Consider the following 26,768-nt stretch of genomic DNA (forward strand, 5'->3'; position numbering starts at 1 on the left):
TGATGAACACTAAACAATCAGAGTGCCCGGATCAATACAGCCTCGTCTTCCTGTTTTGCAAAAACGCTTTATGTATAAACATTTACAAGGAAGAATGTACTTTGTCTTATTGGCATTGGCAGCAAGTTTGAATATTTCCATCATTTGAATCCTGGTGTGGGGGCTTTGTGCATGGAGTTTGCATATTTTCCCAGTGCATATGAGGGTTCACTCCAGGTACTCTGGCTTCCTATTGAATTAATTGGTGCCTCACGCCCTTAGGTATTAGTTTGTGTGTTTCTGTGATGGACTGGCAACCTCTCGCTCAATGACCTCTGGAGATAGGCACCACCAGGAAAGAAATTAACTGAATAACAGATTAAAAAAAAAATCATGGTAAGGAGTGGTAAGAATAACAAAAGCATCAAAGACAAAAGGGGCATAAAAACAGTGAGAAATGAAGACAACGAGAGACTGCCATTATATGGGAGAGAGGGAAGGCCTAAGAGATAAGAGAAGTGAAACGAAGAGCGCTGGAGCAGTCAGTACGTGCTCCAATTCATTTGGAGTTTCATTAGAGGAAGCGAGGCTAAGAGAGAGAGAGAGACGAAGAGAGAGAGGCTGGGAGCAGAACAAAAGCAATCAAGGGATTTTCAGGAGAAAAGATGTGTGGCAAAAATCAATAAGTGCTTCTTCACTCCCTCACTCTCTTTGCCCAGCACTCAGCACCCAGCAGACACACCATCAATGCCCAGGAAGAGCAGCTCAGCTCACTCAGATGGATACACTCTGCATGGGCCCGGCTCCTTCTTCTTCTTCTTCTACTTCCTTGTGGTGCTGAATCATGAAGCACACAGGAAACATCCAAGCCTAATTACAGGAAGTTCAGTTAAAGCTCCAACAAATTTACGATTTCAATATTCCAGCTTTCCAAGCTTAAATTTCTATATTCCCCCCGCCTGCCCATGTAAAACCTAAACCTGGACAGGTTTTGTTAGATCTATGGTCATCAAGATCATGAGTTAACCCAAATCTGACGTTTGCTTCTGACCGAGTTGTGTAGTAAATATATAGGCATTAACGTCTGTATCTGTATCACTTTCTAACATATGTGTTATGGGAAAAATGTTTCCCCTTTAAGACCAATCATCCATACAGCTCCGTACCATAAAGAAAGCTCATGGACTGGAAGCCATGTCTGGATTGTCTTACAAATTTGCCTCTTCTTTCAAATGTACTGAAAATAATCTGACCTCTTCAGAACAGAAAGGAGTAAGAACTACAATTCCCAGAATGCATTGGAACAACAATTAGAGCTCCTTCCCTTCCCTCCTTCCATCTATCATCAGGCTGGCAGTTTTCTTTTTTAAAGACAGATTAAAAAAGGCCAAAATAACTGAATTCTCTTCCTGCTGTTTGGCTCTAAAACTGAGCATTTCTACAGTACTATATCAGTTAACACATATTGCAATTTATCACAAATGAAACAAAGGGGTTATCCATATCTTTAGCAGCAATTATTAAATATACCCAAATTAATCAGAGGGCTGTTTAAGAACAATAAAAGTGAAATCTAATCTAGCTATACACACCCTGTTTAAAGAACTATGTAATACAATGCAGTGGATACTGGTATAAATAATAGGCAGATAATACAAATATATGGGGACAAATTTCAAACGGAGACAAAGACAATTGCTCTTTTAATTCTCCATTTATCCCCAAACAGCTAAAGCAAAGGGAATATAAACTGAGCTGCATCAATCCCAGACAGGCAAGTTGAATCAAACAACCTGAGGAAAATCCTATAAATAAGTAAAGTTCAGATTCTACTCTGCGAGACGTCTTCTCTTCTGAACACAACGGACCCATTTCAAACAAAAATGAGAGAAGACGCACAATATGCAACAATCATTCCCCACGAATGCAAACCTTGGATCTCATTCAGTGCACAGAATGAGACAATCACTTAACCAGCTGCAACCCTTGGAAAGATAAAGCAATGAAAATGTGTAGTAGAGACATTTTTAAAATCAACAAAAAATACCGTAAGCTGCACCGATTACGTTTTGTAGCTAGTTTCCAATTTTTTGTGCTTGTAAAGCTCCGACACAAATTTTGTTTCTAGAAAATTATCTTTGAGAGCGAATTGGAAAGTGTCTTCACAGAATAAAATTATGGTTTCGAAGAAACAACCTCCAGTTATAAAGGGGAAACAATGAGTGCAATTCTCTTATGAAAGAGTTATCAGTGAAAATAAAAACCATTATATGCATTTTGATTTAATATTGTGTTAAATTTGCGAGTTGTTTATTTGCTTCTTACAGGACCCTTAAGAAGCCTTTAATACCACCGTGTATAAGAGAACAGTTGGTGTAACACAGCTCCACAGAATAAGATTTCACAATTACTTCAAATATAAGAAAGCGATCACTGGTGTAACTTTCAAGACTATAATAGTGTGCTGAATGTAATAAGTATTAAGCATGTATTCCCTGTAGAGTTACAGATCCTAAAGCTACTTTAGAGTTTTCCAAAAACAGTGCCAGCATTTCCAAATCCATGTTGCACAAAAATTACAAAGTATAAAACGGAGCAACTTTGCTGTAACACAATCAGCTTCCTGTTATCTGTTGATGTCTAACTCTCTTGAGTGTAGCAGCTTGGTTGAACAGATAGAAAATAAAGTCTCCTATCTAAACAAGTCTTGCATCTTTTGGGCTTCCTCTGACTTCCTTTGTAAAGTCTGATAGTGAAGCGAGCTGCCAGAGTCTTCTTCACGAAGGAAGAACTTCCACGCTTTTCTCATGTACGTATCACTGACTTCATACACAAACACACACACCCCTACACACAAGCAAGGATTATCAAGTGGTCCATCGGTTGTTTGGACCTTCCAGCTGGCGCCTCAGTGCGAGTCCTTGAGTGGCAACCCAACTTCACAATGTACCCACACCACACTCTCCACAAATTGCCTCTCCGTCTCACCTGTCCCAGCCAATTATCAATTATAGATGAATGGGTCGCCTTACTGGCCTGAGAGGTGGAAGAGGAAGGTGAGGAAGAGAAGAGAGTGGGCCTGAGGGTGAGATGTTTATGTGAGGAGAGCACAATGGATCTTTACTACCTTAATAAACTTCCTATACTCAATGCGCCAACAGCAGATGTGCAGTGAAGACTTGCCATTCTTCATTATTATTGGTACTAAATACTACTACTAATACTAATAATAATAACATCAGAGAAAGAAAAGTTTAGCAATAGTAATCTGTTGATTTTAGGCATGCGTGAACAGTCTGAAAATTTAAAAATGTTATATTTTTATTTGCCTATCTAAGTTTTCAGGTCATGCTAACTGAAAACACTCTTCAGAGTGGAAGTCATCAAGACAGTTAGCCAATCTTCCGTATTGTTGACATGTTTAAACACATCCAAAGGAAGCATAAAAAGTTATAAGCTAAAAATCATTCCCTAAAGAGGCACAATTCATTTAGGCTGCTCCAGAGAACTATAATTTTAAGAGTGTCGTCCTTTTCGATCATTTGTCTTTTGATGCTTTTACAACTTTTAATGTTTCATACCAAACTTTTACAGGCAGAGAAATGTGCCGTCTGCCCTTCAATGGAGAAGAGACTCAGAGCTGACTTCAGTTGCTAACAGGAAGGAGAAACTAGATCCATTAAAGTAGCTCTTTGTCTTCCTTGAAGCTTTCATTCTCTGTCATTGAACATGATGAACTGGAAATGTTAGTCTTTTGGAAAACTTAGGGTGTACATTATTTAATACAGAATACACACAGAGATTTATGTCTACAGTTAGCAAAGCTGACCATGCTAGTTGCCCTAACTGTTAATGAACCCGTTTGAAATGACTGCTTCCTAGCAGAGTTTTTGCCAGTTTCAAATTCAAGACTTTTTAAGACCATTATGAATTTAATGGGGGGGGGGGTTAAATGGTCTGAACTGGCAATAAATGTGCTCTTATTCATAATGGATGCAAAAACTAAATAAATAAATAAAAACAAGCTAGCCAGGGTATGTCAGCAGTGACTTACCGGTAGCCTCAACCATCTAGTCACTTTTGCCTGACATAAAAGTTCTGCGAGAAATATGATTAAATAGTCATGTCAGATCAAAATTTATGACTTGTGTTTAACATATTTAAGGCCAAATTACTTGAATTTAAGACATTTTAAATCTTCATTTTAGATGCATGAATTTAAGACTTCTTAAGGATGCACCTTGCATATAATAGTGCATTTGTTTTTAAACGGTATAACCCTACAGTGGTAGCTCTCTCCCATGCACACAGCATAGCTTTTAAACAGGATCGGCTAAAATCAGAATTTGCAGTTTGAAGCTTTACAAAAACACAGATGATAAATCAGCCACAAAATCCTGATTAGTGCATCTCTAATAGTAGCCAATTGTTGACTGGATACAAATGTGCTGCTACAAGCCATGGGGTGGCTCAGGAAGTTGAGAAATACAAACATACTCCATCTCAGACTAAACATGTCACCAAGTCAAAAGTTCAAAGTCATGACAAAAAAAAAATACAAGCTTGTAAAATACAATCAAAATGCCACTGTAGGTCAAAAAGAAGTGAAAGACTTACCTGCACAGTTCTCCATTTGCTACGTAAAAGATAACTTCCAGAAAAAACCTTTTCAATACTTAACCTTTTCCTCACTCTAGTGCATTGTGATTTTTCCCCCCAATCCACAGCAGATTCCAAAGAACAACAAAACCAGCACAGCTGGAAAACAGGACGACTCTTTATATTGGTTGCATTAGCTTTACCATTGCACCTATTAAGAGTTTGTGCACTTTGCTTAAAAAAGTTTGAAAAAAACAAAAACAAAAAAACTAAGGTTGAGTCATGGCAAATTCATGCGTTTGAAAGGAGGAGCTTCAGAGCCAAAAAACAGAGAATTAGAAACAGTCATCTTCCATTATGTTTAGTTGTGGGAGCAGAAAACACCTAATTACCAGAGCTACAAGTGAGGCAGCCGAAAAACGTCTTCAGTCTTCAGTGATGAAGCACATTTTAAATGAAAACATAAGCAAAACTGGGTTGGATAAACCTTGCTAGCTTCCCTAACTGCCATGACTTTTGTGAATCGCTTTACAAATAGCACTGAGACCACAGTTTATAGGAAGAAGGCACCACCTTTTAAAAAAAAAAAAAAAAAAAGAAACTAAAGGTTGAGTCATGGCAAATTCGTGTGTTTGAAAGGAGGAGCTTTGGAGCCAAAATGCCAAGTTCTCCAGAGAGACCGTCCACTTTGGAGCCCTGCTTTACTCGTAGGGAGGGACTAAAGCTCGAGTTAAAGGCCTCGCACAGAAGGAGCACTGCGAACCTCTGCAAGCAAAATATTTGATCAATGACTCAGAGCAGACACCCAGATTTATATATACACAGGCCACGAAGAACTGCTCTCCGCAGAGCCATTAGAAATGTTAAATTAAAGTAGATTCAAGCCCTCCAGTGGCACCTAAAGGCAGCAGCTCCAGTCTATTATTCATGCACATGTATGTATCTGCAGTCATGCACTCAGAGGATGAGATCGTAGCTACAGAAATGCAGATGGGATGTTAACCACACCCATGTGGTAGAGTCCAATTCTCGCCGTTTGTTTTTTTTATTTTTTATTAGAAATGTTGAAATTGTCAAGGCAACCCATCAACAATCCAAATCTGGTCCAATCTACCAAAATCCTGCAGTGTATTTCAGTTTGCTTCTTATTAGTACATTCCAATTTCTAATCTACACTTCTTCTAGACATTACTTACATCCAAAAACCTCAAAGTACCACTGACTGGCTTGCATCACAAGCCGACACTGGGTATTCCCACAAAAAAAAAAAAAAAAATTCTGATTCTGCAACACATGTGCCCCCATCGCTCCTCTGTGGATGCTGTGGTTAAGACTTGTATTTATATAAACACGCTTCCAAAAAGGCCGGTCGGTCTCTTTATAGAGGCTCACGCAAGAGCTTTCACACCCTTCGAGCCAACACAGCCTGCCACACCCAGCCGGAGTCTACAAGTTGACTTGCAATCCTCCAGAGCGTGTGGATGACAGCACTACTTACTGAAAACGGTAGACTGAATTAAATGAAATTGTATTATCAAATGTTTGGGAATTTTTTTTCTCTTCTAGATTAATGCTAATCTAGAAGGTTTAACAACTGATGAAGACTTTTTTTTTTTTTTTGGAAAGCATCTGGTCCTTAACACGCAAATTACTGGATAAGATTGTGACAAATACATGACATATTAAATTGTAACAACATGTATTGAACAAAAGAACAAAGTAGTAATGTAAGGAAAACTGACTAATGCTTTGATTAATGAGGTAAGTAGCTGGTAGTTAGTGCCAATTACATTTACGTTTATTATATATCTTTTTCTATAATAGGGACTGTTTGTGTGTTAAATCAAGTTAGAAACAATTCATTAGGGCTGTTTTTAATGTTCACAACCAAAACTTGCTTTAAAAAGCTTTACGCCTGAAACAATATAGATCAATTGTGATGCATCGATTATTTCAATAATTGTCAACTAATTTAGTAATCTATTGATTGTTAAGTAGAGTACACAGATCAAAATATATATATTTGCTTAAAAAACACAAAGCTTTAACTAAGCCAAAGCTGTACAAAAAATATACATTTAAGATAAAAAAAACTATGTCCTAACCAGAACTCCTAAAGTGGCATAGTTGTAGCTGTACCCGATTCAATTAAAAATAAATTCTATTATTTATCGGTTAATCAAATAAATAAAACATATCAGCCATGCACAGCATTCATCTTAAGTCAAGCAGAAGGTGCTGAGCTTTTGCTAGCTGCAAAATCTTCTAACATTTTGAATGAGTGAGCATTCATTCACTTGAATGATCAAATGAATACTTGAATGATCAAGTATTCACTAAAAGAATTACTTTATTATTCCCAAAGAGAAATTAAACACTTTTGAATTTCAATGTCATTCAGCACCTATTGGATACCTAACCAAATTAATCAAAATATTCAATGCACATCAAGAGATTACGACATTCTGTAGAGTTAAAATAGTGTTCTATGTAACAGAGTTTCACCTACTCAAGCCTATGGCTTTTTAAGATCATTAAGACCATTATGGATCAAATTTAAAAACTATATCACAACAGAGCTGCATATAAAAGAATTCAGGGGACCAAAACTGTAACATTTCTGGGGTCCTTTTGTGTCTCCTGGCAGCAGCTTTGTGCTCTTCTCATGGTACATGGCTCTCTAGCTAGCAAGCATTAGCGGCTTGTCATTGGTAGACTAAACCGCCTTGAGTTGCACAACGCAGTAAGTGAAGATGTCTCTGCACAACTCAAACTTTTGCCAAATAGAGAAGTACCTACATAGAACATATGAGATTAAACAGTCCTGCCACAACAAATTTTAAGACTTGTGATGAACGTATTTAAGGCCAACTTATATTTTCTTTAAGGAATTTCAGTCATTTAAGGCCTTAATTTAAGGCATGATTTTAAAGCCTTTTTTAAAATACTTTTTAAGGATATGAAGCCACCTGCCCCTAAACTTGGAAGAAATCTTGTTGGGGTTTTTTCTCTGCTTATTTACCCTTTCAATTCAGCTGACCTCTTTGGTGATGACGCAACAGTCTGGAATGGCTGCTGCTTTTTAGCAACAGCCTTCTGCCACCTGCAGCCACAAATCTTTCTTTTGCACGTGCTCCTGCTGGATTTGCCACACAACTGAACAGCATTCCCTTTTAGTTCATTTGCGTCCCTGGTCGCTGACCCTTCTCTCGGAGAAATATCCAATCACAGATAACACTGAGAGGCAACCAGCGATACTCTGAGTACGACTGGACTTGCTTTGGAGAACAGCACTCCGCAAGTGAAGAGCCGCACATTGAACACTTCCACACACACACACACACACACACACACACGCACGCCTACACACAGAGGAGTCGTCACACTGCAAAACAAAAGAAGAAACAATTTTCTCCTCAAACAAGTCTGCAGTCTGGATCAGTGCAGTAAAAGCTCTTTGGATTTCAAGCTTGCACTATTTTATGTTGGGGCTTTTCACCTCCGCACTGAGAAAATAACAGAAAAGGTTTTTAGCAGAGGAAGGCATTTTTATGCCGAGGCTGGAAGTCTTTGATGCTCGATGCTTACTGGTTGGGTTTTGGTCAGTCACTTACTTGCATGTTTGTCTGCCAGAGCGATGAGTGTGCTAGAGATGTCCCTGCGCCGGTAAAAACACACCACTTTGGCCTCCACATTCCCATTGGCTGTCTGCAAAGCAGAGACAATCGACGTTACCAAGGCAACAAGTGGTGCCGCACAAAGAAAACCAACACACGTGAGAATGCACTACACAGACTAAATTTAAAAAATATTAATTTTAAATCAGCGCAAGACTTGTTGCACGTAGCTATTTTCCCTACAAACTTAATGAGACATTGAATCATTTATCAAAAAGGCTAAAAAATGGTTTCACGCTTAGAGGAGTTGAGTTAATTATGTTGAATTGAGAACTGAATTTACAAAAAAAGCAGAAAAAACCTAATCATTATAAGCTTTTATTCTGCCAGCAAGGAGGACTGCACCTTTTCTTTGTTATTTAAATCATTTCAATCCAACTTACAGGATCCTCCGTGTGAAACTCAATATAGTAAAAGATGATGAAACTTGCTAATTGGTTCATGTGTAGCAGTAAAAAATAGCAAAAAACTAAACCTCAGTCTACATCGCAGACATTAGAAAGTAGAAATGTACTAAGAAATCAGCTGGCGACCAGAATTTACAAAAGCAAAAACAGACATTAAATGCGTGTCATCCAAGCAGAAAGTTCTCATTAATTACATTTAGAATAAGATGATGAAATACATTTTATAAAGAAATCTGTCTAAATAAAGGTGAATATTCAAGGTAGATGCAAATTAACTGTTAAGTAAAATTAAAAATTAAGTGATTTCAAGATCTGTGAATGTTAATATGATGTAATTTTAAAGCACTGGAAAGTAAACCTTTTCTGTGACGACTATTTCAATTCTTTCACACATGCTTTGTCATCAAAACGAGTTCATTTTCAACAACACTCTGAAAGTTTCTGTTGCCATTTTTAAGGATTTTACCCCAAAACTTACTCAAGCTATCTTTACGTTTATGCAAGGAGAGAATGGATTCCTCCGGTTTAGTTCAGTGTTTTTGTTGAGCGGTTTTCCATGTACACATCTACACTTCTGAAACCTCAATCTGAATCCGTAGCATGAGGAGACCGACAGTGACAGTCAGAAAAGAAGAAGGTCGATGCTGGGATCTGTGTCAATAACATTAAAACAACCTCCACATTTTGGAGCAGAGGCACAGATCAGGAGATTGGCACCGGGTTTCTGACAAAAGAAGGAGGAGGAAAAAAAAAAAAAAAAACAGCTCGCAGGCTTGACTTGATGAGTGACAGCTCATCTGCCCCCTTTTAGTAGTGCCTTTATTATAATAAAACAGTTTGCTTTCAATGCAAAACAGATGGACGAATTTAAAACACACAGTGACTAATGGTAGGATTTTAAATCCCAAGTTGCAATTTTTGAAATTACTAACAATGAATAAATGTTAGTTCTGGCTGGTGATTATTGATAGCTGCTGTTTATTATTGATAGTGCCTTGTATTATTTAATAGGAGACAAGCCACAAAACTGTAAAGCTGTTTTAAGTGCCTTAAAACAGTCATTTGTTCATATGTTTAGGCTAACAATCTTTAATGTCTTTTTGCAATAACTTTGCAACAAGGAATGGATTTTACCTCTGAAATATAAATTTAGCACTTTTCCTAATAATTGAAAATGATTTTTAAAATCTTGGAAGAATGAAATAAAGCATTAAGACCTCTAAATCTAACACAATAATAAAAAGGGTATCTGCAGGTTTCAGCAAGTCCAATCTAAGACGTTTTAATATCAAATTGAAGTCAATTTAATACTGAAAAAAACTATAAATATAGGGGATGATTGGGGAATTCTGCTGGATCGTATCGGCTGGCAACAGACGTGGTAAAAACAAAAGTCGCCCAAGCAACTGGTGCACTTACTCAAAACGGACACAAAAAAAAGCTACCTAGAAACCTAGCTAGCAAGGATTTATTAGCAACCAGCTGCTGGTGCCTCGAGTTACAAAAAAAATAATAAGTTGTGCCCAGGATGTGTGTCAAGAGCAAAGTGGAGGAACTCCCAAACCAGGTCAGCCAGAACAGAATGATGTCATGAGAGAACAACTTTCTCTTTACTTGTGGAGAACGTGTTGGTCTGTGCAGCTCTGTAAGTACTGGGAATGTCCAAAACATCATAGCCAATTACTTTATGCACCTGTATTACAGTTTGCACACATTGCTTTAAATGTAATTATAATAATCTGAGTTTCTCAAATCATCTTCTGTTTAGTGGGAATGTACTGAGATGTACCGTTCCTATACGTTAAGCTGAACAGGTTTACAAACAAAAAAACAAAACATTTTTCTACAGGTTTTACTTAAGGAGCTGAAGGAAAGATACAATGTTAGAGGACTCGGTGAGGCAGAAGCCTCAACAACCGATACACAGTGGTGGGATTAGTGCCAGATTCAAGGGTGGAAATTCAACCTCCGACACCCACTCACCTTGTTCAGCTCCTCTATCCTCCTGATCAGAAGTGGGTTGCTGGATGAGTTCTCAAAATAAACATAATCTGTGGAACAAGAGGAAGAGAAAGAGGAGAAAGAAAAAAAAGAAACATGACAATCAGCATTTTGGAGTCACTCAGCAACATGGGGTGTCTCCATTCGGACACCGCGACTGCTTAATTAACAAGTGTGCACCAGACACGTCTACAAAATGTGAGTTTAACTTGATTAGGCTAATTTCATACACAGAAAGTCCCCATTGTAGTCGGGGAGGCCGACTGAATGAGACGTTGACGCTCTAATGCGCGTCTAAACAAAACAAATCTGGCGCTGCAAACCTTCAATTCAGCCTGCAAACCTTGAATTTCCTCAACCCTCATGCTCTCTTTGTCTTTTGCTCCATTCATTCTTCTTCTGTTTAGTGTTGTTTGCATGCGCAGTGGGTCTGGGCTTGTGTGGGTGTGATGAGAGCCTGTATAAGCTTTAACGTGTGTGCGTGTTCGTGTGTGTGTGGCTCCTGGCGCAGCTCCAGGCCCATTGGAGGCTTAGCTCTCACCAGGATGTCCCCACAGGCCCCGGTCTTGGTAGGGTGCCTGGTCTTAGCCCTGCATGTGTCTTGGCTGAGTGTTTTCAGATTATGCACAGCACTTGGTAAGTTGCCTGGTGTCGGAGCTCTGCTCCAGTCGTATGTATCGCATGCCATCTCTCAACACCCCCTAGTGCTTTGCTCTTGACCATAAGGGGCAGGGATCGTATGACTTTCCACCAGAAAAACCACAACAATTCTTGCTTTTTGTTTCCCACTCTGAAAATGCACCAACACAAACTGGTTGAGGCACCGACCCACCATGCACTCGGGATGTGAATAACAGCCAAAACTATGCTTAATGTCCCTAAAAGTCAAGATGAAATAGAAAAGTCCCCACTTGTGGGGTATTTTTTGTGGTATTTTTTTTGGACAATAATTTCATTAATGTAAAGGTAGCTTGATGGTGAAACACATTTCACCATCAATTTGTTGATGGTGAAATTTACTTCTGAAATTACTACTGAATTACTACTGAATGTAGTAATTTCAGTAGTAACTGAAATTACTACTTTTTTCTACACAACATAAACAATTTTAATGGCTACAAAATTAGAGATATAAACAACAATTTTAAACTTTAATGTTCCAACTTCATTTTGGTACATTAAATTGAGTAGTTTTGATTTTGGTTCAAATCCTGTTGATTAACGAGAACCATCATGTCGAGATGTAATCAGATCTAGCTGGTGGCAGCATGGGACTTTTATGTGACTTGGCACCCTGTCGTAAGCACTGTAAGTCAACTTTATTTACACGGCAGATTTAATAAACTTTGCATCGCCCACAGCGATCTTTACATTTCTACAAGCATTGTAAAAACCAACAACGAATCATTAAGTGATGAGAATACTTTGTTTTTCTTTAAATTGAGTCCAGCATTCGCAAATAAAAAAAGCAACAAGATAAAAGATTTAAAATTGAAGAAGTACAGAAAAACTTAAGATTAAATGCCAAAATATAATTTTGAGAAGATTAGCGGGTTGGAAATCCAATTATAAATATTTAATATTTCTGACGTAAAGTCAGCAATTAGAGTAAGATATTAACAGACCTGGAGCAGCAACTAAAACGTCTCCATCTACTTTCACCTAACGTATGAACAACCACGGTCATTCATTGCATATAGCCCACCAATAATGTAGTCGTACCTGCCTGCCTGCCGCTAGAGTGCAGTTTTCATTTTATGTGCATGCAACTCTTGGCATTTAGTGACAAGTGATGCAAACATGTAACCAGGAAGAAGATGCTGATTCAAGCCAAGTAGGCTATAACATACCATGGAATTTTTGACAGAAATATGTGCTTTACCTAGCCAATTTTAACTAAAAAAATGCTAAAAATATAAAAAGAAAAAAAAAATCAAAACCTGTCATAAGTTTTCTAAAAGAAACTCTAAGACAAAAAATATCTACAGTCAATGTAACCAAAATTAATTAAACGGTGGCAACAGAAATCTAACTGTACAATGCTCTATGAAATGACCCATAATTTCCCTCTGTGAGCTTACCAATGCAACAGCAGTAATTCAGAAGAAATGTAGAGTGCAGTTTCCTCTCAGGCACTTTTTTTTACTGCTGAATAACACTGTAAGACATTGGGGGGGATCCACACAAGGCCCGTCAGCCCTCACACTGTAAGAGCTTGTTATCATACTCCACTGTCACTATGACATCTTCGTCACACTGCTGAATACCAAATAGGCATGAAATTGAGCGCTGGAGAGTTAGAAGATGATCATAAAATATTCGGGTAACTCTGTTTCAGTCACCCAGATAAGACAGTAGACTGAAAAAAAAAATTATAACACTTGGAATAAGAATGTAAATTGATATCTTGGCATCTAGAAGCTAAATGTTTTTACAGTTAATTTAAACTTAATATAATTGAGCTGTAAAAATAATAATTTCATTTGCTGATGGGAAAGTGTCAGACCTCTGTTTCCCCTACAATAAGGTAGAACTACAGAAAAGCACATTCCTCCAATTTAACACAAACAAAAAGCAAATCCAAACCTTCCTAAATCTGACCGAAAGGTTAGAGTGCAACACCGATGACTTGGCCTGTCCTAATGCCGACGTCAAGGCCGAACCCATATCTGACTCCACACTGGAGTCTGCAATTACCATCCCAACTTCAGCGCCATCTGTGGTTTTTGATCTCTTAAGAACTAGCTTCACCAGAAGGAAATCCTACAGGAGCGTTTCCTCAGCAGCAGGGGTGACACAGCACTCTCCCCATGTCCTGCATTCACAGACACACTCTTCTGATGCTGTGACTGGCAGTCCTTCATGGAGTTATGAAGTCCCAGGAGAGCAGGATGTAAAGCAGATAGTGGTAAGGTCAGTAATGACCCAAGAACCAGAACAACAGCTGAATGGCACACTCGCTTAAAAATAGAAACAGGCGTCTAGCATAGGTGGGCAGCAATCTTCACATTAGCATGCCAAAGTATTGACAGTGTCACTGTATGCTTCCATTTGATGTTGATTTAGGGCTGAGCCACAAAACAGTAAAGATATCGAATCCAATAGACACGAATGTATGCTAAACAAGGTTGGTGGCATCAACTAACTCACTCACTCTTTGTTGAGTAAGCACCCCAACATATTCGGGCATGCCTCACTCCTTGGAGGTCCGCTCGTACACAATGCGGACATTTGCACAATTGTCAATTTTACAACCGTGGACGCGCACCGACTTGTACAGTAAACTGCTAGGTAAGAAACAATGATCACAAAGTTTTGTATGCGGCACCAAGCTGATAATGTATGTTGAGTCAACCCGTCACTACAATGCACAGTGTGACTGCCGCTTTCTGTGCAGGACCAACAGCTGTGCGATGGGTGCCCTTGTGGAGGAGAAACAAGGCTTGGTGCCCAACTTGCTTGTATGATATCCGTTGAGATTGTGGGAAATAACAAAATTTGTCAAGAAGAATTTAGGTAATCGGTACACTCGACTGTGAAATTTCAATTGTCCGCCAACAGTGTGCGCAGAGAGTGCACAGTATAGATTACACACCTGAATAAGTGGGAGCAGTTTTATGTTTTGCTGCTTTAAAAAAAAGTTAATCAATAATTACTGATATTGACTGATAAACTCTTATGTGTTAAAAAAAAAAATGTTTTTTTAGCTACATCGCCCAGCCCCATGTTAACAGTAAATATTACTACTGAGGAACAAATCAAGGATAATTCTATACTAAAATAAATGTTTCAGAACAAACGTGGATCTTGAGCATGTAAGGCATGTTTCTAAATCAGTCATCATTACAACGTTCAGATTTTCTGATACTGTAACAAAATCTAATCAAAAACCAGCCATAGAAAATGATAATGATGAATCTGCTTCTACAAATGAGATCATTTGAATAAAATATTTTTTTATAAGACCCAGCAATAATTTTGCACCTCTATTAAAGCTCTAAATCAAAGTGACATTCTGTATGGGTGTTGTGACAAACTGCAGGGACCAATTCTGCTGTTCATTAATTGGGAGCCAGAAAGTGCTGTGAATGTTTCAAACATGAAGCAAGACCACATTTTAAAGTTTTAATGTGATGAAGGGTTTGATTCGCTTCCACGCATCTTAAGATGATGACAGCACATCTCCACCTACATCTAAAGAAGAGGAGACTTTGACCGTCTTTGCTTTTCCTGGTTAAGGAAGAGTAAGTTACCAAGAATGACACGACAACAGGGAGGAAATAGTTAACCGTCAAAGAGCAGGCTGTTTGAGAGTTTCCACCATGAGAGGAGTTGTAGCCTAGTAGAGAACAGCCTGGAGAGGAACTCAAAATGAGAGCAACAGAGAGAGAGTGAAAGAAAAAGAGAGAGAGGGCCTGTAGGCACTGAGCAGCGTCGCTCAGTCTCTCAGTTTCCCATGAGCCCTCCTGCCGCCTCACCCAGCGTGCAACCGCCCGACCATCCATCCCCCACTCCGAGCGGCAGCCAAACAGCAGGCTGCGGCGGCTGTGATGTCACAGTGCAGGCAAATTTCGCGTGAGCCAATCAAGGCATTTTCCTGAGCCCCAAAAGAGAGAGCCTGTGGGGCTGATCCAAACCAGGCCAGAGAGAGACTCTCAGACTCTGAAACGCATTTCAGGAGAACCGTGACGAACTAACCCGCACGGATTTTTAAAAAGTAGACAAATTAGCAAAGACTGGTGAAAATGAAGGGAATATATACAATTACATCAAATTAATTATTGTACGTAGAACAAGAGAGCATAGAGCATGTCAGTCACAGCAAATGAGTTACTCAGACTGAACTCTTTACCAAGAAACTACTAAATGTCTTTATTTTGTCTTGACCAGAATCTGGGTTGCTGAAATATGAACAGGAAGTGCTTCATGAAACCGTCACAAGCCCTCTCCAGATCTACACAATTCATGAAAACTCTGTCACAATACCAGTGCAATATGGTATTGCAACTGCAAAGGACTGATCAGCCTGGGTCGGCCTTTAAATTTGAGAAACCAGGCATTCATGACTGGTCTATGCACTCTCTCTGAACACAAGGCCCACACCTGGTGTAGAGTTTAGTGGCCGAGATGCTAAAGCTCACAGAGACCAAACAGGACATCAAGTAAATGCAGGTTTAACATCCTGGAGGTCTAATTTAGATAAACTGTGATTTTACCATTTGACAATCTGTGAGACATTTACATTACTAACAAACCCAAGTAGAGCTACTCCCACAATGGAGGCTGCAACACTTTGTGCATGTTCAAATATCATCTCATCCAATGATTACGTAAGCAGGTAGTTAATAGCCTGCAATGGACTGGCGACCTGTTTACTGTGCACCTCTCCTCTTGCCTATTGGCTGCTAAAGATAGGTTCACCGCCCCCGTGGCCCCAAATAGGATTAAACGGCTACAGAAAATGAAAGGATGGAACTTAACACAGTGGTCCTCAGTGTGAATTAATTGTGTTGCAATAGTATTTACACCCTGTAAGCACTCCCATTTTTCAAAGTTATAATCATAAACTTTAATGTGTTTTGTTGGGATTTTTAGTAGTAGAGCAATATCAAGATTGTGAAAATTTTAACAGATTTTTTTGCAGAAATAGCTATAGCTCAGTCAGATTTGATGAAGGGCATCCGAACATTTTTTCTTTAAACTATCCAACATATTCTCAATTGTATTTGAATCTTGACTTTGAATGTTTCAATTAATGAAATTAAACAATTCCCCCATAACTGTGATTGTACAGTTAGGGTTTTTTGCCGCATGAGTGTGAACCTCCACGTCTATCTGAAGTCTTTTCTTATTCTTCCAGATATGACCTATGTTTAGCATCATCCATCAAGTCTCACCAGCTTCCCTGAAGAAAAGCATCCCCATGCCATGACACTGCAATCACCATTAGTCTTACCTGACCAGAGCACCTTCCTATTTTTTTCTTGCTACTGTTCCATAAAGTCCAGAGTCCTGGAGTGGAGTATAATTTTTCTTCCACATCAAAATGATGCTCTACTTTCTGCTGGCCCATCGCTTAAAATACGCTGAAGTTTCTAGCTGTAACATAATTTGTGAAAAAAGTGAAAAGGGGCGTAAAAGCTAGGGTGGTATCCATGCCTACTGCAACATCTGCCGACACGTGTTGATCACCTGACTGAGATCCAGCAGTTCCTGCCAATGGCACTCCAATTAAAAGCTAGAACACAGCATGTGACTGGTAGGAGAGAACTCTGTGAAGAAATTATACCAGTTCAAGGACATGAAAACCTAATCAGTCACCAGTCGGCAAAAACAAACAAGGTTTAAATGCAAGAAATAAACGTGGCCCGTTCGAAGTTAAGCATCCCAAGGCAATGATGAGGACGGCCAGGCCAACGTACGAGAAGAGGCTGAGGAGCAGGAAGATCCACCCACACTGGCATAGATGAGGGATGGAGGTTTCTATGGTAATAGCTAGAAATGTAATATTGTGAAGTCGAACTTACCTTTCTTCTATACTTAGATAGTAAAGCTCTCCCCGATTCACATAACGTCTTCGTGGATATTCTTAGAGCTCAGTATTTGTGATTAAGCAGAGATTTATGTGAAACAGTAGAACTTATGCATCAGCCATGCGTTCTGAACAACTGCAACATTTCTGCTTATTCTGAAGCCGACCACATCTGAAATTTGAAATATTTCTGCTCCTGCCAGCAAGAAGGGTAAAAAAAAAAAACAACAACATTTAGCTCTTGGCTAACACTATTTATTGTTACAGAGATGGGTGATGTTTGGTCACTGAAATGCAGTGATGGTGACACGTTGTTGAGGGAATGTAATTGCTGTCATGCATCTGTCCAACTGGCTGTCCTGAACTTGGCAGGAAGGCTGCGAAGAAGCCTCCGACTTTCACTGTGTGAAGCGCACCCACTGGAGCTGTGGCCGAGACAACTGCCAGCATGGGAAATTAACACCAGCGCTCAGCCAAGCAAACTATGAGCTCTATCAAAGTTCTTCTACTTAATCAGTTTGTGTATCAGTAAATAACTTCAAGCATCAAACAAATCGCACCAAGCAAACATGGAGAGTTCCTCTGCAAATGCTAGATGAGCCCACTTATAGCAGTGTTTGTTACACTACAACTTGCTGAACACAAGAGTATTTATTCACAGCAGATGTGGAATTGTCCCAAAATGATATTCCGGTGCCCGTACGATGGTTGAACATCTTGTGCGAGCTCTAATCATTCCTTATGTCTATTCTGGCTGAGGCCTCGATTCCCACTAGAAGGAGCTGCGCTGCATTGCAGCTGTGTAACATTTTGTTCTGTTCTGATAAAGAAGATTCTCTCACACCAGAACTGTTTCACCAAGTACGAATATCAGCATGCTAAATGTAAAAGTCAAGCCAAATCATGTTTTGTTTTAGAACTCGTTCACCATTTTCTCCCAAACCTCTGTTGTTCGTGCCCTGTTAGGGAAGAACACATCAATCGGTCAATTTCTCCTTGACTGGCAAGACAAATGCTGAAAATTTTAAATCTTCTCCTGTTTAATAAATGCATCAAAAAGAAAATCCAATTTTTTCAGCTTGTGAAACACATTCCTACAAAAACATATTACAAATGCACTTTCATTGCAATTAGTAAAACTCTGGATTGGGACGACGGATCCACAATGCCAATGTTCGTCATTTTTTTAACATATCGGTATCGGTCCGAAAAATAAAGCCAGGCTAAATTTACAGACCAATATTTATTTCTATCTTGTTTTTTGTTTCTGAAGGGGCAGAGGAGGAAGTTACTCATGTAGTATTTGCTTGGTCATGTGATGGTAATGCAGAAAAAATTGTGGGGAGTTTAACTGAAAAGGTGAAGGGGGGTTGTCAGTTTTTTCAAGGCATCGAAAATCTTGTGAAATATATTGATAAGTATCACTTATCAGCCGAAAAATCAATACTTACATAAAAAAAATCGGCCCAAATTTAAATTTTAGTGCATCTCTTTTTGGGATATGAGCTTTAATAATCTCTTCATCTCTTCTAAGATCAATTCATTATGACTACCGGTACTCAAAAAACTTGCAAACATTTGTTCCTTCTTCTTCTGTGGTTAATTATTTTTACTAAGCTTCCAACAAGATTTTCAAATCATTTCCACAGTTTTCCAGACTCAGGATTTCCAAACCCTTTTAAATATTTTGTCAGTGAGCGATTGAACGTAATAGATAAATAGCCAAACGGATAAACAGATGAATGAGAATGTCTTGGGATTAAACGATATTCAAATATCTTGGAGTGGCAATAATACTGGTAAATATTGCAGAGACAATAGAAATATGCATATTTTTCCCCTTTTGCTCTCCTTTGGGCTTCATCACTTCTGGCATTTTGAGCATCTGCTGCCATGAGGCTCTGTCCAAATGGCTGAATAGCACAAAAACTGCAAGTTCATAACATTAGCCATAAATTATTGTACTCCAAACAGTCCTTTGCAATATGAGTACACTTTCGTCGTCTTGCACAAAACTACCCCGACAGTTAATCAAGTAAAAAAGACAAGTTTTAATTAAACTCCAATGAGATAACAAAAGCAGTGTAAAACTCTCTAGATTAATAACAGTCAGAGTGACACCCAAGAAGGAATAACTTTACTAGTGTAATCTAACCAGCAACTCAAGAATCAAATGATCTTCTGTTCCACGCAAGGCTTTCAGAACACCATATCAGCTGTTTGTCACATGAGACGCTGCCTTCTCGTCAAAACGTTGGCGGCCCTTCTAAAGTTACCGCTCTCTCGTCAGATCATGTCACAAAGCTAGTAAATACGGTGCATCCTGTTGAAACAACAGTGGAATGGAACAGCTGCATGTACTGATACGCAGCAAGAGGACAAGCTCAACTTTAGGCGGCGTTTGTTGGAGTTGTCGATTAAAGATTTTTTTTGCTAATTGAGCCAACGTAATATCCACACCTCAGGTAGGAAAATCTAAGGCCTACGCTTACTTTGGATCTCTCAACATGACTGATCCAAAGAGAAATCGCACCAACTTGGATTTGAGTCAGTTTTCTTTTTTAAGAGAAACCCCAGCAGTTCCTATTGTTGACATGCTAAAATGGAAACATTCATATTTGTAAGTATGACTTAATGAAGAGAGAGGAGCACATAGCAGGAAATATGAACTTGGTTTCTGTGGAAACCATTATTACCTAGCCTTGGGCTTCCTTGACCAATCGCATTCATACCAGCATCATTTTCTGTTGAATCGCTCTACATACTATAATTGCACAAAGTATAAGGTAGAGAAAAAAAAATCATAGATCATCTAATGCAAAAATCCCATCCTTGCTTTCTGTCTCTAGCTGGATTTTGTCTGTTGCAGGAATCATTTCCATCCAGTTGAAAACTAACATGGCCACCTTCAATACCCCTGAGATGACGAGTCATTGGCTGTATGAGCTCATTGTTAATCATCAACACTTTGAGCACCAACACTGGTGTTGCATGTGCCGGATGAGGAGAGTGCGGCCAGCACGGTTAACAAACAAAGACATCAAGGCCTAAGAAGCCATCTTTTGTCCACTGCTCTTTGAAAAGGGAAGCCGCTGCCTTCCCAAGACGGGCCCTATTGTCCTGCAAAGTTATGGTTGTCTCTTCGAGGACCAGGCTTTGTTGGGACGCTAGGTTGAAATTATCTCTGAGAGGAAGTTTGTGATTTTGTTGTCTTTTTTTTTTTTTTTACCTTTATAAAAGGTTAAAAAGTGACGATTTTTGGGGCTGAATAGGAAAGAAAGACATCGGATGTTTCCTGTATTTTGCAGTAAAATACATTTAAATTAGAGGTTGAATAAATAATGTCCAGCACTAGGAGATCGCTCTTCGTTATTTTGTTTGATCAGCTGTCATAATCGATGATATCAGCTGGCCCAAACAGGGATCAGGAGACATGGTGAAATACAAATTCTTCTGAAAATAATATGCAATGAAAATTGAAGATACATGAGATTTGAGCCTTCTATTGATTATTTATCCCCACAATTGCTGAAAATACTGCAAACAAAACAAACAAAAAAACAATAGCTTACATGCATTGGTAGAAAAATGGAAGGAGGAGGTTGTGAAATGTCAAAATGCGAGTAAAAATCGGTTTATTTTTGGCCTATACTGAAATCAATCTAAATATTTCAGCTCTCTACAGTTATTTCAATATTTCTTTATACAGACCAAACACGCCGTTAAGAGATGCACCAATCAGATCTTACTTGCTGTTTTATACTCCTTTCTTTAATGGACTAGAAAAAAAAAGAGAAAATATTCATCCGGCTCCTTGTTAGAGATAATAGCTGTATATTCTTAAGTTCTGACATTTCATAAATTATTTTAAAAAAGTGAGTCAGAGTTCATGTTATTGGTTGATGTGTTTATAGACCAAAAACAGAGGGTATTTTTATTTCTGATGCATTTTTTTTAAAATAGAATTTTTCAGTATTTGACCTGTCTGACTGATTAGACTTGAAGTGAAAATTGCGTAAAGACTGGCACATCTCTACTATTGTCTAAAATAAATAATTAACAGCCTGACACTGAATAGTTCGGTCTTTTTTCGTTAATTACATTTAACTTGCCAACATGCAGCGCAACAGCATGTGGGCCAAATCCCACAAGCTGAAACGCATGCAGCAGACTGAGGAGGAAACCTGTAACAAAGCTGCTGCAGCTACTCGGAGACAGGAGATCTGAATCCAGGCTCCTTGGTTCTGTGTACGAGGCTGGCCGCATCAAGACATGGACCAAGCTAAGCAATATGTGGCCAGAGAAGTGTTAATTTTCAACCCTTCTTCTGACGTAGCAAGACCTTGTTTAATTTTACACCGTTCGCTGCGTGCACCCGAGCCGAGCACAGAGTCCCCACAGCCCCGTTTTACAAGACAACCGTCAGCCATCGAATGGAAACAGGCCCCAAACATTTAAGTTATCGTTTTCACTTCCAAGCTCTCTTCCTTCCACTTACACACAGCTGGAAACAGAACTGTACAATCAGTACCGTTTTATCCGTCAGGCACAGTGATGGACAAAACAATAAAAATAAGAAAGAATAAAGAACCTACTGTGTTCATAGACCAGCCCAGCAGCACGTCTTCCTGTAATGACTCTGGCTGAGCGTTAGCTTTAAAGCTAATATCCTTGTTGTCTTTAATAACTTTAAAGCTAATTAGTAAAACTCAAACAACCTCACTTGAGTAGTTCCTCATCTAGAAATCAATTTGCTTTTGTCAGTTTTTCTAACTATGGAACTGGCTGCAAATTATTTAGTCAAGACAAAGTTAATCCTTTCAAAATCAAGCTTGTGCCTCTAGTGACATCACATAAGGCACAAGAACTCAATCAGACTTCATGTATGTTTTTCCTCTGTTTTGCAGTTTATTTAACCAAATTTCTCCTTTAAGAGGTGGTCACTTCTATTATGAACAACTGCAACAAAAAAGTTTGAGTTTGTATCTCAAAACACAACATGGATTTCTGGAAACTATGCCAACAATAAACAAGGTTTCTGCTACTTTTTCTGTAGTTCTGGTAATTCTTTTATAACAACATCACTTTCTCAGCATGAATTACAAAAAATAACTTCATTTTATAACTACCAAGAACAATAAGCAAGTTAGTGAAAAAGTAAATATGTGTTTTCATGCATCTCATGGAGAAAGCATTGAAACAGTTACTAAGAAACGTCTTTAGCCAACCATATGAGTCCCCGTTTTTCCAAATCTTGCTAATTAGACATAATCCAATGAGCCTAAGATGGAATAAAATAGTTTGGGGCGTGTAAGTGAGGTTATGAAAAAAGAAAAACGAGAGAAAATAAACATAAATGCAAGGCCAAGTATGAATAATTTGAATGTTTAAAAAAAAAAAAAAATCATACAAGGATAAAAACAAATGCTGATTGCCAGACAGGAATGAACTCACCCCACCCCCATTTTCCCAAACTTCTTCAATTCCTATGATGTTTTCTCCAACTATGCAGTCACCCCTTTATTTCCACCAAATATGTTTACCAGACAGGGGCTGAAAATGAGCAAGTGTGCCAGTTGGCCAAAACACGCATCCACCTGCAGTACAGACCGCACCATTATCACCACGATTCAAGTCAACGCCAGAGGTGAACACACTCCAAAACCAATAGAAAATTTTAACCACAAACATAACAGATTTGAACAAAATAAAAGTTCAGAACATAGTAAATGTCACAGTCATCATTTCACCGCCTTATCCGTCATGAACTGATGATCCTCGGTCAAATCCTGACTCGCTCGCTTTAATGTACAGTTACAGCCCTTGCAATCACATTTCAGAATCTATCAGAATCTGTCAAAAGTTGCCTCTCCTCCGAAGCGTTGATAAATGCCAGCTGATCAGCTTGGTTGCTGTGCCTCTTCTGATGTCATCGACCCAAAATCACACAAGTTTTTGTGTGAAACATTAGAAACATTTGTATTTTCTGAAATCTCACAGTGAAAATCCATACTTCCTTACCCAGCTGTTTCTATAGTGTACATATATGTTGGAAAGGGGGAAAAGTACAACACTGGAGAGTATCTTTAAATCACTCTGTGATCGTTTTTCTTTGTTTTAAACCTAACAATGCAAAAATACTGTTATAATTAAACGGTGGAACAGCAGCCAGAACTTCCTATGGGAGTATTTTTACTGAGCACCATCAGGATGCAGCAGAAAATTAGTGGGAGGGGGAATCAGGAATCTTAATTAGGTATTAGAAGCAATTGCCCATATTAAAAAAAAGATGGAGAGGTCACCCTAGTTGTAAGGATCCAGAAGGATGCTAGAAGATCCCCCCCTCATTTTCATCTGTTAAAACTAAGTGTACCCTTCAACTTTTTTGTGTCCCTGTTGCCTTCACTTGCCTGAACTCTTTGTCAGTCAAAAGCGGTCCCTGGAGGTCAGTGAAGTGCTCATAATGCTACTAACAGGAGCGAGGACATGAAATAGTTGAACAAAGGCAAAACTTTTGGGATTTCTTAGACAAAAGCAACACTGACGATACTTTAGGCGTTTCATTACATTCAAGTTGTCCGTGTTTATGCCGAGTTTCATTAAAGGGGGAGAAAATAAAGCAAAGGAAGTGTGGACATTTTGAAGCAATTTTTAGTCCTCATCACCATCCTTCTCTTCACAGACTCGCCATCATCTCTCAGTGAGCTATATAGCTTTAGGGAAATAAAAAAAAACGAAGGGAAGCAACGACGGACCACGCTCTGCATAATACACAAAAACCCGAGTCTGCGTTAACAATGGCGAGAGCGACTTTAAAAGATTACTGCTCTAAAATGTAATCCACCAGCCTTACCTCCAACCCGGTACATATTCGCTGCCATGACTGCCCCCGGTCCCTGGCTTCCTCTCCAGGTAAGAGGGGTGGCTCTCTTCTCTCTCCCGCTGCCGTTGCTGTGTGTTGGAAAATGGAGGATTGATCAATACGAAACAGACTGGCAGTGAGCTCTTAAAGAGACAGTACACCTCTACGTAACTCTGGCAGGGGGAGGAATGTAACAAAAGGCGCGTTTTTGACTGCAGGAACCTTTTGCAGGAACCAAGGTAATTTTCTGGGGTCTTTGTTCATGCCCACCCCCATCCCCAATTTCCACTGCTTCTGCTAGGCTAAACACAGATTGCCAGGTTGATATTTACCTCTTTAAAATGCACCGCAGGGGATCAGGGCTGGGGAGTATCTGATGAACTCTGAACTACCGAGTGGAGTTTTGTGGAGGGAGTGATAAGATTGTTTGAATTTTCTCAGCACTGTGTTTCTGTCATCTCAATTAAAACCCGTCAAGAATGCATACATGGACCATCTGGAGTCAAACGTATGTAGCCTATATGTCTCTTTTATCCTACGTACTTTAAAGAATAAGGTCTGCTTAGCTGTGCTTCTTTCAAAAATGAACTCTGTGAAGGAGCTGCTACTGACACAAACTTTTTACTTTACTTGAAGTTAGTGACTAGATGAAGCCTGCTGGAAATCGATTCCTGTTTAAAGATGGATTTTGATATGGGTTTGTGTTTTGGTTCTTTTTTTTCTTGTTTTTTGTGTGTAATTTATTTTTCAAGAAACTTCTATTCTACATTTAGCGTACCTCTCAATTTAAAGGGATTTTAATACTGTTTTTTAGCGTATCCACTGTGTTACAACCCAGGTTGTATTCCTGACAGTAACGCTCCCTTTTCTCACTCCAAAGCCAAAAGAACATCTATGGCCAATTTTTTTTTTAAAGTTTGTTACACATTTTTGTGAATGTTAAAGGGAATTTCAATGAGTTATAAATTGTGAAAGGTGTTACAGAATCATTAGTTATAGTTCAATTACCTAAAATCTTAACTTTTTTTATTCTGGCAGTTAGAACCTCTTTACACTCTCAGTCCCACAAATTGACGATAATTGTGATTGACATATTCGATTTAAAATCTGTTCTGGATACATGTTAACACAAGGTTTGGAGTAAATTTATATGGTTTTAAATGAAGACTGTTATTGAACTACCCTTAAATGAAACTATAATAATCTGAATTTTGTGTTTTTAATTGCTTTCTGGTCTCAGCAGTTGCACTAGGAAATGGTCCATATGTGTACATCTCTAAATTTGCATGAATGTTCAAAATGTAAACTTCTATTTATGATTAATAACAAGTGTTCCTTTGAACCAATGGAAGTTAACAGATAACAGGCTCGTTTTTATTTCACCTCTGAGTTTTATTACGCTTCCAGTAGCTATGCCAACATAGCTTACATGAGCAGCGTGATTTTGTCCTACACCATGGAATGTCACAAAACAAAAATCTTGGATAAATAAAGGTTCTGGGTTACATGGTCAAAGCACACCAAAGGAGCTTTTTATCGGCACAATTTAATACAATTTAAGTGCTTTTATTTTGAAAATATAGGCACAACATTGTGCCTGTGAACCTTTAATATTTGCATGCCACACCACGGGTAATGCCAAAACCAACCATTTTGTCTTTATTTTATTGTTTATTTTGTGCATCTCAAATAATTTGATTTAAGGTACTTCCCTCCAAAGGGCGACATACAACAGCAGTGTGTAAAAAAACAAAACAAAAAAAGCCGCTATAATCCAGATTGGCAGTATCTAGTCGGCTCTTTAAGAAATTTCCTGTAATTTTATTTCAACATGTTTTACTCAGAACAACAGCACTCCTGATACAACTGGTTGCAGTTGAATTTCTTTAAACACTGTTGTTTTCTTTCAGAATAATATCTTCCTATGTCACAGACTGAACAAAAAATTCAAATATCACAAACTATGTTTTGACCAATTCGCAATTATGTGTCACTCATACAAAAATAAATTAAACCTGACTTGTGTGATAATCCAAATAATTTTGGATCATCTGAATTATCCTGTGTTGTTGACCATTGTTGGTCTATCCCATGGGGTTTGTACAGGATTGGCACAAATATATCCATTTTTTAGGATTTAAAATTCAGGAGTTTACTTGTTATGTTCTCATTTGTTACAGAACCACATGGACAACGCACAGTGAAATAACACAAAAACAGGACCGAAAATATTATTTCTAAAGAGAAATAGAATTCTAAAGACCAATGAATAATAATAATAATAATGAATAAATAAACAATGAGAATGAAAAACCACATGACATTGTTAGAAATGGCAAGTGACGTACATGTGGAGGACCAGCGCAGTTAAGACAAACAGCTGCAAATGTGCATCAAAAGTAAAAACTGGAATGTACAACACAATGTGCTTCATGGTAGTGGTGAACTGTTCACGGCTTTATCAGATAGTACGACATGGCCTCGTTGAGGAGCCTCAAATTATGAGAATATCAAAGTCCAGGCCCTTCTGACACACAGTCTCTGGGTGTTCGCTGTCTGAGTTCTACTACCTAAACAGATAGATACTGGGTTGAAAGGTATCTGTGATCATTTTGATGGCTGTACTTGGCAGCTCCTGTTGTTGATATCCTGCAGTGAAGGGAGATTTGATCTAATGTAGTGCTCGCCTGCTTTGATCACGCTCCACAGGT

At 38.7% G+C, this 26,768-nt stretch overlaps 1 protein-coding gene across 2 annotated transcripts in view; it reads right to left on the reverse strand.

Moving 5' to 3' along the window:
- mta1 (metastasis associated 1) overlaps positions 1 to 24,172 on the reverse strand; it is a 43,525-nt gene extending 19,353 nt beyond the window's left edge. For both annotated transcript variants that reach the window (XM_028000172.1, XM_028000171.1), the window contains exons 1-3: positions 24,049 to 24,172; positions 10,646 to 10,713; positions 8,193 to 8,286 (exon numbers count right to left, since the gene is read on the reverse strand). In XM_028000172.1, coding sequence (XP_027855973.1) covers positions 8,193 to 8,286; positions 10,646 to 10,713; positions 24,049 to 24,076 — 190 coding nt within the window. In that variant the 5' untranslated portion in view covers positions 24,077 to 24,172. The remainder of the gene's footprint in view (positions 1 to 8,192; positions 8,287 to 10,645; positions 10,714 to 24,048) is intronic.
- Positions 24,173 to 26,768: the final 2,596 nt, after the last annotated feature.

This window comes from Xiphophorus couchianus, chromosome 19 (genome assembly GCF_001444195.1).
Source record: "Xiphophorus couchianus chromosome 19, X_couchianus-1.0, whole genome shotgun sequence".
Taxonomy (NCBI): domain Eukaryota; kingdom Metazoa; phylum Chordata; class Actinopteri; order Cyprinodontiformes; family Poeciliidae; genus Xiphophorus; species Xiphophorus couchianus.